Source organism: Pseudopodoces humilis, chromosome 1 (genome assembly GCF_049639895.1).
Source record: "Pseudopodoces humilis isolate 2021_Gansu_Grassland_sample_001 chromosome 1, ASM4963989v1, whole genome shotgun sequence".
In the NCBI taxonomy this organism is placed as follows: Eukaryota; Metazoa; Chordata; class Aves; order Passeriformes; family Paridae; genus Pseudopodoces; species Pseudopodoces humilis.
In genome coordinates this window covers 84010908-84023793 of record NC_142200.1, presented here as the reverse complement: position 1 = coordinate 84023793, position 12886 = coordinate 84010908, and the positions used below count along the sequence as shown (strand labels likewise).

Here is a 12886-nt window from a genome sequence, read left to right as displayed (position 1 = left end):
AATCAGGTATTTTTTCAAACTGCATTTGTGACAAATAATTTAATTTCAGGGTGGGATATATGGAATTTCCCATGAAACACCATATTTCATTCTTACCTAGTCTTTCTATTAGAGAAACTCTCATACATTTTATGTTGGTAGGTAGTTAGGCTTTTATAGTCTTCAGGCTTTCATTTCAATTCTGAAACAGTTATTGCTTCAGCCTGCAGATAAAACCTTGTATTGATAAGAAAGTAATGACCACCTGCTCAGCTGAAAGAACTAATTCTCCAGTTGAGGTGGGTTAAATGCCCCCTGAAATATATACTCTGTTTTGAGAATGATGACAAAACTGGTGTGGTCCTAAGTGTGGGCTCTTTTCTGTAAGGGTTCACCCAATTCACTGACATGGCTGGGTTCCTTTCAGCTACCTCTCTTCAAAATGCCTCCAGTTGCTGTATGAGATTCTCTTCCCTTCCTCTTCATCTCAAAGCTTCTCATTTTCTTTTCTTTTTTAAATACAACACACAGCACTGGTCAGACAGCAATTTTTGGTGGGCAAAAGCCAGATCTGGAAATAGCAGCTGTTTTGCTGATGACTGCTGATGGTTCCTCCTCCAGGTCCCACATGCTTTCCATTCTTACAGCAATCCTTCAAATCTCATGTGTTTCTGTAACTCAGCCTTCCATTTTAAGATAAAAAGAAAAAAACAAACAAACAACCCCCCCCCCAACAAACAAACCAGAAAAACTCTCCTCCCTGGGTTCAATCTCAGTTCAACCTTCACTGTCACTGAAGAGGCAACAGGGGTTCACCTCAGAAGGCCTTATAGCTTATCTGCAAACTTCCACATTTTAAGGCTGGTCTTTCATAAGACCAACTAGCATGTTAAGATAAAATATGTACGTAGGACCAAATGACTAGAGTAAAATACTCATCTTTTTCTGAATTAATTCTGATCCTGGAAGCAATGAATATTTTTGTAACAAATGTGCATGCATTTTTGTATTAATAAAAACCACAATAAATCTTTCTGCAGCTTGAACAGATTTTTTCTCTTTTTCTGTTTTTTTTTTTTTTTTTTTTTTTTTTTTTTTTGCAGACAGAAGTCTTTGTAGCAGGCTGCAAGGAACTCTGAGTGCTGTAGTGGTTTCAGGCTATCTTTGCAATCCTGTTCTAATTTAATAAGATTAATGGCAGAAAATTAGTCAAGACAAGCGTTTGCCTGTTTCGTTTACCCTGCTGTAGTTCAAATTATAGGTGGGAAGTGTTTCCCCCAAGTACTACTTAATTAGTAATAGGCAGAAGGGAAAGTAAAAGAAAAAAAAAATTTAATCCTTACAGGGGAAAAATATTTGTAGCTCTGAGGCTTTCCTGTTAGTACAAAGGACTGAATTTGAATGATTCAGAGGACTATATAAATATAATTTGAAATTTCTCCCTTGAAAAAGAAATGTAAGAGGAAAAAAGCCACACAAGGTACCTAAACTTCCATGAACACTTCACAGTCCATTTCAGAGAGAGAATCAATCTTATTGCAGCTGTACATTTCATTAGTTACAAAAATGTAGTAAAGTTTCTCTCTCTCTCTTGTTTTGGCTAGAAGACATAGTCCTGACATGTGCTAATGACTGGCTAGGACAGAATATTATGTTATGTTCTTGGAAAGACTTTTTATGCTGTCCCAGATTTTCATCTGTACAAGTTAATGTGAATTGTTAGGAAGAGAAAAAACATAAATAAAATTAAAATCAATATTTTCAGTTGGTTAATGAGGCAGCCAGGATCTACTGCAGTATTGTGATGTGATACATTTGCAACTTTCCCTGACAAAGCACCAAGTAGGGATGGTTAAGAGCCCCTGCACGTGTGCCCCGTTTCCTCAGACGTGGTATGAGCTCCTCCAACTTTTGTTTGCCATGAAATCTATCCTGGATATTTACTCCATCCTTTCATCAGTTTTGAAAGGTGTGTTGTACAGCAGTACTGGGAAGCTGTGCTATTGCTTAAAGCAGTGGAAAAGGTTAATGGAAATCTCCCTGGGAAGTTTTTGAGGTTCAAAAATTTCAGAATACCTGCAATCCTGCAAAAAAAAAAAAACAAACCAACTCATAAACCTCAGATAACCAAACTTTGAGGAACAGTAAAAAAATAGGAAGAAAGCAGCCATCCTTGTGGGAACTTGTTTAGCCATTGCACTCTGGTGCGCTGGTTCTTAGGTGCCTCATAAATTGTAAAGTAACAGAGCAGTGGGACTCACCAGTGGGGTCTCACAGCGCTAAAAGGGAGGATTTTTCTGCCAGGCTACTCCCTGAAGGATGTGTATTCAAATTGGAGGAGGTGGGAGTAGAAATCCATTGGGGCTTTCGAAGAAAGGTTACCGGACAGCTGGCCAAGGAGCGCGCATGTGCTGCAAAAGCATGGGTCAGGCTGGCACCTGGAAAAACTATGGAGGTTCTTAACAAAACTTCCCAGATCCTGAGGAATATACATCTAGTGCAATTTGAAAGATGAGCAATGTCTACAGGAGGAATAGTGGGTGTGTTGTAATGCATCTTGGGAGCAGGGGGAGAGAATGGCTGGTTTGTGTGCAAAATATTCAGAGTTATGCCACTGTCAAAATGATCAGCAACAAAATTATCACTAGCACTTATAATGTCACCTCAGTTCCCAAATGTATAGTTATTTATATATCACCTGTAAATGGCTTAGGAAATTAAAAATTTATTCACAGGTAAGAAAAGCTTCAGATGAGCCAAGGGGACTAGAAATGCAAGCTCCCATTTCTAAAGCAGTTTATGTTCCTAAAAATCCATGTCACTAGGTGTCATGTGAGTTCTTATACAATTTTTGCAAATTACTGTTATTGATTAGTAATAAAAAAGGCAACTATGTCTTTGCACACACAAAATACCTTCTCTACTTCACATTTGGAGTTATACTGTGAAGTTCTTCTGAGAGATCAGATTGTGACAGATTCAATCCAAATACTGACTGCATTAAACATCAACACAGATGATACACAATCTACCATATGGAGCCATATGTGAGCAAAAAAATTAAACGAACAGGACACAAAATTTTGAGTGTTAGGAACAACTAAATCTAAAGTAATCTTTTAATATTCCCTCTATAACAGAAGATTTTAATAAAAGTACTTTCACTTTTATTTCTGGCCTTGTTATTTTCTTTAGGTTTTCTTGAGGATTTAATTTGCTCTCTGAAAAACACATGCTGATTTGTCACTCTTGGGAAATACTGGGACTTCTTATACCAAAGCAGGGAGTTCAGTTGTAAACTAAGGGATAAACTGAGTGACATCAAAAGAAACTGTGATGTGGGGAACATCTGCAAATAAAGACATTCAGCCAGGTACTGACCTTTTATATCAGCCCCTAATTGTGGGTAATCAAAATTAAAAAATTGAAAAAGTTCACCAAACATTCACTGTTGCTTTGACAAATAGTATTAGGGACATGGTAGCTCTCAAAATCAATAGAATTCTTACTCATATGTAGCAGCTGAATCTGCAGCCTTTTCCTATTTATTCTTATTAAGTAGAATTATCTTATAAACACAAGAAACAAATCTATAAAAAGAGAAGAAAAATTAAGAAAGACCAAGCAATTATTTGAGCTCCTACTATGCCTCCTTTAGCCTCTCAAACCTCACTGCTGTTAAGGTATATGGGACAATGTGTGATCACAGGGACATCTTGCAACCAAGAAATGTGAAAAATATGGAGAGAAGCTTATTCCCCAAACTGAGCTTTTGGGTTAGAAATACTACTTATACAGTCTCTCTCTCCCTCATCAGAATTTCTTTTTCTGGAAGTTGATGCCAAAAATTGAAACCAGACTAAAAACTCATTGAGGAGAAAATGTTATTACCTCCCCAGCCACCCACTGGCTGTTCAAATAATATTGTATATATCTGTGCACTTCTGCATATTTATTGAATTTGTCAAGTTTTTGTTCCCAAGTAAAACTTATTGGCCCTGTCAAAAGTTCACCAGCTGCACAAGTGACTTTGATGGCCTGAGGAACAGCCCTGGCGCTAGCGTCATGGAAGAGCCTGTGGCTTTCCTCTCCCTTTTCCAGCTGAGATTGGTATGTTGATGCATGGGGCCCAGAGAAGATACAGAAGGAGGGAAATTGAAAAAATAATAAACAATAAAAATATAAATTACAGAAAGCGCTCACCAAGCCATCCTGGTTTTATTATACGGCCTTGGGAAGGAATTTTGTATTTTCAATCAAACTATGTGGAATATGCATTGTAAACATTCTGCACCCACTGCTCAACATTTCTACGGCTTAGTAGGAGAAGAGCTGATAGGAATGTAGAGTGGTTTGCTACATAAGCCTTGTAGTGTGGCTGATGGGCTGTCACCTGGAAAGAACAGGGCTGGTAGGTGTCACCTCTTCAGATCACAGAGGATGGGAGCAGGACTGTGGGGATCTGAGGCACAAAGGAGAATTGGGCAGAAAAGCCCCTCTTGCAGGAAGGTGATGATCAGCACCCTGGTACTAGCATCTTTGGAGGGGCTTCCCTTCCCCAAGACAGGGAGAACAAAGAACGAAGGCTTGGATAAAAAAATTAACCATCTACCTTTTTAACTTATGATCTAGAGGACAACTCTAGACATATCTGCTGCGGCAGTCATTCATACATGGGAGGTCTCATATGTTACAAGTAAAAAGTCAGGGGGGCAAAAAAAAAAAAAAAAAGAATGTAGACAAAAAATACTCTGTTTTGTCACAGCAAATGTGAGAGGCTAGAAAGGTTCAACCTGTGGATTCTCTCTCATCCTCATACTTACACAATGGTTTTCCCAATGTGCTTAAATGACTTCTCCACAAATTCACGGACACTGTGGACCTCCCCAGTGGCTATGACAAAGTCCTCAGGCTCATCCGTTTGCAACATCAACCACATGGCCTGCAGAAAGATAAACATAGTCAGATTCAGTGCATGTGTAAGTGGCCTCTCTGGCACATGATATTGCATTTTTGATTTGGAAATAACTACACATATACACACATACCCCAAGTTGGGGAAATTAGCACTTTCTTTACTCAGCGGCTATTAACCAGTCCAGTGCAACTCTGAAAAGAGTTCAATTATTTCGTATTACAGAAAACAATGCTGTATTTGATTTTCAATTTGTTTCACAGCAGGAGTTTCTGCAGGGGAGACTTTAATATGTTTACTTTTGAACACTGAGACTTGGTTTAGTGCTCAGGAGCATGGATTCACTTGTTTAAAGCATTGCATGAATTTACATGGATATTTGGAAAAGAGTAAAATTTTGTAATATTTCAGTCCAGAGTGCTGTTGTCTGTCTGCTACAGAATGATGTCAAACATACTGAAGCATGAAAATGTGGATCCTTTTGGCTGTTTCTTCTGCCACATTTGTTTTGCCTAAACTGAGATTTTAATTAAGAGTAAGTATTTAAAAAGGTAATTGACCAAGTTAATCCAGTTTCCCTGCTGAATATCTGTTGAATGTTGCATTTTAAAGTACTGTAGAAGAAACTTTTGACACAGGAATAGAGAAAACCCTGGCGGAGAAGTGACAGAATCATTAACCATAATTAATCAATTTCAGAGGACTGTTCGTGCAGCAAAGGTTTCACAGTATTTTTTGAAGAAAAACTTCATTCAATTGTCAACATATTTCCATTTCATGGGACCAGCTTTTAATTCCCACAGCACTGTCTTTCACAGAATCCTCTCCCACAAACAAGTAATGGATGGGTGGGCGCCATCTCAGAGGACTGGCCAGCTAAGTCAGCATGAAAGCTGGAAAGCAGATGGAAAACAGGTATTCAAAGACATGTGTGACTTGTCTGAGATATCACCACAGGTACATTTCAATTTTCTGGTGTGCAAGGCAGTGCTCTAGTGACTGGACTGTTTGATTGCATAGAAGCTGTAGTCGTACAGAATAATTATTACTTTAGATCAATCAAAATGATGCAAACGCTTCATTTCCTTTGGAGAGGAAAAGGGAATACCTGTATGGCATGATCCTCGTTTAATAAATAACCAGAAAAAGGAAACAAAATAATTCAACTCTCTCTCCATATGGTAAAAAGGACTGTCATCCTCTCACATTGTAATCCATGATGCTATTTGCATTGACCTCTTCACATCAGCTTTAAAGAAAACAACTTTAGTAGGTCCCTTGATGGTAGTGGATACTCTGCAAATCAGATTATTTAAAGCTTTGGGATAGCTCAGTTTCTCTTGGTAAATACCACCTGAAATATTCAATTTTTCCTCTCTATTCTCAATAAATCAGTGACCTGCATAGGAAGGCAATACATTCCACTTAAACGGTTCTAGGTGTGAGACGTTTTTCTTTACAGTTATTATTTTATGCATCTTCCAAAGTTTTGACAAGATTTTATTAACATGTTCCTTTTGAACCTTTTTACTTCTTGAACTTGCATGGGAGGCTCAGTTTTGGGCAACTGCTGTGCAAGTCTTTGACATAAATTATAAACTGTGCTTTAGGGAGATGACCTGCTGGGCAGGACAATGGCAGCAACTTTATTTTTCCTTTCTAGGACTGAACATCCTAGCCAATGACGCAGAAATACCCAACTGGCTGATGAAACTCATCTTGTGGGGCGGAGATGCCTTAACTTGTATCTCTCATATGAGCTTTTTTGGAACACTGGGGTTTCCCTGCTGATTTGAGAGGTCACCATAAATCACCAACTCCTGTTTCATCATGACTGGACAAGCTTGCAAGATTCACAGTAGCAGCAGCTGTACAGAAAGGTAACAGGAGTATCTAAAATAAGTGGTTGATAGTTTTGGTTCTCCCAGTCTAGTCCCTGATTTCACAGACCTTCAGGTTTCCTTAAGCAGTCTAGCTGAAAACAACATGCTTCCTTGTATGAGAGGGCACTGTTTGGGTAAATAAGGATTTCCAGCATTAGACAATCAGTCAATCAGGGGCAGTGGTTCTCCTCCCAGCGCTGGTGGATGCTTGCTGTACATAATGAACTCCTTTTCTTGAGTTGACACTGTACTGCCAGTTACATTGGAGAGAGATGCAACAATAAAACCTCGTTTATTGGTAAAAATCTCCCCTTACCCAAAAATGCTACATTGCTTGACCGAATCTGCAATTAGCATAAGCACCTGCTATTTACTATGACTGTTGGTAAAGTAATATTAATATGTCTAAGCAGAAGCAGGACCAGACTTGCAACAATTTTTTGCCACCCCTCCACTTTTAAACACCTCAGTATTGTAATTCCTTTCATACAGTTTCAGTGCAGGTACTTATGCCAAGACATTCAACAATCCAGCAAGTATTTAAAATATTTATGCATTACTTTTCCTATTAATATGCAATAGAGTTGAAAGTTTCTCTTTACTTTAAAACACACCTACACTGAAGGAGGCAGCTGCAAAAGACTAAAAGAAAAACAGCCTTTGACAGTGGGCGCAATGAGGTTTTATGCATTTAAACTTATCAACTCTTATCTACTGTTTCAAAAAGCAAGCAATCACTGTCTTAGCAACACGACTTAAACTGCAGTAAATTTTAACAGGATCAACTTAGAAACGATCAAACAATGCAGACAGAGTTGCTAAAAGTGATTTTTTTCTTCAAATCCTACCAGGAAAGAATGTTTAGATTAATGGTTATTTGAGAATCTATCACTGTGGGTTCTTTTATTTTTTCTGGCATTCACAATTGTTGGCACTTAAGAATTACCTCAATCCAATCAGGTATGAAAAAAATTAACATGCTAAAAATTACAAAGTAAGTGATCGCTCTGTTTTCCTTCGAGGAAGGTGACCAAATGCTCTTGCTTTGAAGGGGTCTGCATGAACTGTCTGTAAAAAAATGCCAAGGCAAGCAAGAAGAGAGAAAAAAACATTGAACAAGTTCCACAGTCAAAATTATATTTCTGCAGGTACAGCCCATGGCAACCAATAAGACATCCATGTACAGGCAGTAGCTATATCCTTTCCCTACATCAAGCGCCAGGAATGTGATTCTCCTCACATCAGACTAATAAAGGTCCTTGACCTATGAATTTCTAGGCATTTCCTTTAAGAATTCATATTGTACCAGATTCAAGGCTGAGAACGAGAGGAAAGGGGGTGATACAGCTCCAGGTTTATTTGTCATTACTGAATGGCTTACTGGTTTTAACAGAGGGGAAAAGCTTTGTTTAAATTTCCACTGAAAGTAATTAATGGTTATTGACTGGCAAATGAAGAACAGGTGACACTCTGAATTAGAAGATAAATGATCTCATGTTCTAGCGTGATAATGGGTTAGTAATTGCTACAAAGCCTCAGATTAGTGGGTCCCATCATAATGCTAGATCATGTCCAGAACACAAAGGCCCCTGTGTGAGAGGTATTCAGCCGTTCACCTCCTGATCCAGCTGCAGAGTGATTTGCTCCATTTATTCTCTGATGGACTGCACAACTGAGGCAAAAGTTCACCCATTCTCACCTTCCTGTTCACATGCTGAACCACATGACCCATGACATGGCTGAACTGGGATAAAAACATTGCTCAGCCTTGGCTCTTGGCTATCTTTTAACCATCACAAGGTCATATATTTTAGGAATTTTTCTGGTGCAGGAACTCAGAATTGTGGATTTTCCTGTATTTCTTTGTAAAGGTTTTTTTGGATGGGCTGACAGCAAGTAAAGAAATTACTTGTGTTCAGTTCTGCTACCCTTTCCCTAATTTTTTCTCAGTCCAGATAACAAAATATGGGTAGATGTTGAAAAGAAGGAGAAAACTACCATGGAAACAATTCAAGCTTCGACTCTCTTAGAGTAAGACTCTTCCCTTAATGGCAGAAGTGACAGAGCATATTTTCATATTTGAATTCTTTTTGGCTCTGGTCTAGTGAGTCACAAAGTCTAAAGGCACTTCTATTCAATTTACTTTTAAAGACAGAAAACTAACAGGAGATACATAGTCTAGCAAGCAGACACACTTTTATGATTATGTGGACTAGAATATCTGTTCTGCATGCCTGAACTCCAGCCTCTGCCAAAATCTTTCCTCTTTCATCTTTTCCCTCTACCCTTTTCTCTATATAAACCCCTGCCAGTAGTAAGCACCATTTTCAAGCAACATATCCAAAACATGAACCAGTCTTCTCCCTGCCCAAATTTCTTTGCTTATGCAGTGTTTGCACCTGGGCTAGTAAGCGGGAAAACCCAAGTTTGACTAACACAACCCCCATACAGATACATTTTGTGCATGCCACTATGGTTGTGATGTGTCTGCTTGTCTCAAGAATCTAGAGTATGTTGTAGATGTGTGCCACCATTAACTTCCAGTCTAGCATCCCAGTAAGAAAACATTTATTAACTGGGCTGTCATCCATGGATAACAAAGACCCGGTAGTTGGGGTTATGTTTAACTCCATATATGTGAGACTTTTGTTTCACTGTCTGCTCTCGCACTATGTATAGTTAAAATGGGCTCATAATCAGGCATCTTCCTATTCAAGAGCAAAAATAAATCCAACCTTTTAAGATTTTAAAGTACAGCTGATAATTTTTGCTCTAGAAATAAAATACTTCTTTTTTTTTGTTCCCCAAAAGAATAAGTATATAAAGCCTTTTCATCTAGTTCAAGACCCAGAACAGATATGACTGAACAGGTCTCACAATGGGATAAATAGGAAACGTTCCTGTTGGTACTAATTACTCTTGCCCTGCATTGCTACATAGCAGTTTTTTCCCAAGATCTATACTGTAAAAAAACCCCACTTTTGTACATATTTCTAAGTGTAATGCAGAGAAATTCTGACTTTGTATTTGCCACACATGGAGAAAGAAAAAATCAAACTGAATCAGTAATATTTACTTTAGGAGATGGAACAGATAGTTGCAGCCTGATGCACGGTACATTGTCTGAGTTTCAGAGGCAAAGAAGCAGAGGCTGGTGAATGTCTAGCTCTACTTACTTATCACTGCGGAAGGAATGGGTTACCTCAAGGCTGTCAACAATCAGGGAGCAATTTCTGACTAAGTCAGAAAACATCACCACCTGGAGAGACCCAACCGTACATTATCACCATTTATAGAAATTCTGTCTTTATGGTATTCCATACTCTATTGTCTAGAAGTGGGCAGAAGCATTCAGTGGGTTGGATATGGTGCTCCAGTGATCCCAAACATAGCTATCCTGCTGGGGTCACTGCTGAGAAAGAGAATTGAGCATTTTGGGCCAAAGCATGATGAGCCTTTACAGGGATGTGGGAGCAAAGGAGAGCCTTCTCCCCATATGGTGAGCACAAAGGCCTGGCATGACTGCTGTTCCTGTGTGCATCATGAGGGACTGTTCCATTTGTGCCACAATGTACCACCTCCCTCTCTGCATTGTCCCAACTCAACTGCACTGGCATTGATAGAGGCTGCTTGGCGTCTCCCGTGCTGAGCGACGTGTGGAGATGTCATGCCCACGCACTTCCTGCCTGCCTGGGATACGAAGCAGTTCCAGATGCCATCACCGGGCTCCTCCTGACATAACCCAGCTGACTGGCTGTGGTTTTTCAAGCTGCTACAGAACTGACCACAATTGATGATTGTGCCTTAGAAAAGTAAGACGGGACATTGACTCAGAGCTCTAAACCCAAACCGACTCCCAGTTTATCTATTTACTCATTTTTGGAGGGGCAGAGGAGGAAGAAAAGGTGCTACCCTGAGGGCTGAGTCACCCACATCTGATTGACTTCTGTGATTTTTAAAAGAGTAGGTGTGTCCTGGGTGTACCCAGTAGGTATCAGAGTGTGTTATATAAGGAGATTATATAAAGACACAGTGAGACTTACATATAATACACAACAGAGGGGGAAAAAAAATCTCCTTACACATGCTTTGCACACAGCAGGGGCATGGCACACATGGCTGAAAAACATCAGTGAAGCTGAAGTGCAGCACAAAAATGTTGTGATCAGAGTAAATTGTAAGCTGCCTCTGCCTGACAGCCAACACACAAAAGTGTTGGGCATGATCCCATGCTCTATGCCACAATGGGAGTTCAGTCTAGAGTAATGACTGTTGCTTTAGTACTTGTTTCTGACAATGTTATAGGTCAAGGCAAGCACGGCAGGGAGACTCTTGCCAAAGAAAACCACAGGGATGTGCTGCCAGGCATGCTGATACTCCCAAGATGCCAGTGACAGCAGGAATATGGGAGTATGCATATCAGTGTACTACTATGCTTTTTTCTCCCTAAATTACAGCCCTTCTTGCTCAGCTACTTAAAAAGCAAGGGTGCACACCCAATTGTAAGAACCTTATTGAGCTGTCACAGCTTGTATTTGAAAGGCAAACATAAGTTCAGGGTTAAAGTCATTGTCTATCATTGCAATTGGTGACTTTTCACATGCTCAACCCTTTCTCGAAATCTCCAGCAAAAGAGGTACTTCCCAAGAAGGGCAGGACACATGCCTCTTCCTTTCCTCTAAAGAGTCATCATCCTGTTTTCTCAGATTACCAAAAATCACAGCACTGGTGCAAGATCTGTTGCTCAAGTAACCTCCATTCATGGAAGAACCCTTCTGAACACCATTTAAATATCTATCGGATCTCATCAGTTTAAATGCATTTTGATATGCTTCTTCCTTAACTGTGTAATGCTGAACATAAGGATTCCAAAGTCTGTGTACAAAGTTTTTCCTTCAGCTATGTCTTTTCTGCTCACGCAGAGGAGACATTGAGTGCTTGTGACATGGCAGCTGCTTCCATTCAGAAAAGCGACATTTGCAAACCATAGACATGGCTGACACAAATAATATAAAATGGGAATGGATTTGAGATGAAAACATTTTCCTCTGAGAGAAAAAAATGCATCATATGATAAGAAACAATGGAAAATTTGCCTTAAGAATCCCGAGAAAGTAAACAAATGGCAGCTCTCCCAGGATGAGATAGGGCTTCATTTTATAAACTTTCTCAGAATTTTTCAAAGTTACTATTGAGAAATTTCCACAGAAGCAATTTGAAGCATGCTTGCTGATTTAGTCAAATCCTATGGTTTGGCTCTAGAGATGAACTTGTTCAGACCAGAACTGTGTTCAGGTCTATGATTTTTTTCTTTCAAGTTGAAAGAGTAGTTGATATATTGAAAGATAATAATCCAACAATTATAAAGTTACTAAGATAATAAAATACCTGATAATCTTTGTGGACCATCTCAAATGAAAACAATATCAATGTCTTCTGAAACAAAAGCCTTCACATCTGTAGGAAATACTGGGAAATACTGTCTAACTTCTCCCTCGTAAGTAGATAGGCCAATTGTTTTACAGATATCAAGGGGGACTCATGAAACTTTAGTAGGCAGTTCTATTAATAAAAACCACAAGAATTATAATCCAGATAAACCTTAAAGGTCAACCTTCCCTGTTAACGCAACATGATGTTTCTCACATGGACCTCGGGTGAACACAAAGTTCTCATTGTGTTATCAAAAACTAGGTTGCTCCTTTTTTTTCCCCCTTGTGTCATTGAATGTCAAAATATTGTTCTTTCAATATGTGGAAGTATTTGTATACAGTTTTATAACTGATCTTTAGTTGCTAGCTGGAGGCAAAAAAGAAACAGTAAAGCTGCTTGTTGGGAAACCTCAACCAACAATGAAAATTAATATAGTCTTTTTTTCCTGCCAAAAAATTTTGAACAGATTTTTAAGTCCACAATGGTTTGTTTATTCTTCAAATGGTTAGATTGGAAGTGACATGTGTGACACAAAGTAAATTAATGAAGAAATACAGAAAGGATGCACATATGCTGTGTTTCTTTCATTTTAATTTTGGAGGATATTGTCGCAATTACTAACAAAGAGCTTCCTTAAATGCTGTTTAAGAGAAAAGGGAAAGAAATTCAAAGCTAA

General features: G+C 38.9%; 1 protein-coding gene across 1 annotated transcript in view; it reads right to left on the bottom strand.

Moving 5' to 3' along the window:
• GMDS (GDP-mannose 4,6-dehydratase) overlaps positions 1-12886 on the bottom strand; it is a 409498-nt gene that overhangs the window by 77817 nt on the left and 318795 nt on the right. The window contains exon 8 of the mRNA XM_005526455.3: positions 4803-4921. Within this exon, the coding sequence (XP_005526512.1) occupies positions 4803-4921 (119 nt within the window). The remainder of the gene's footprint in view (positions 1-4802; positions 4922-12886) is intronic.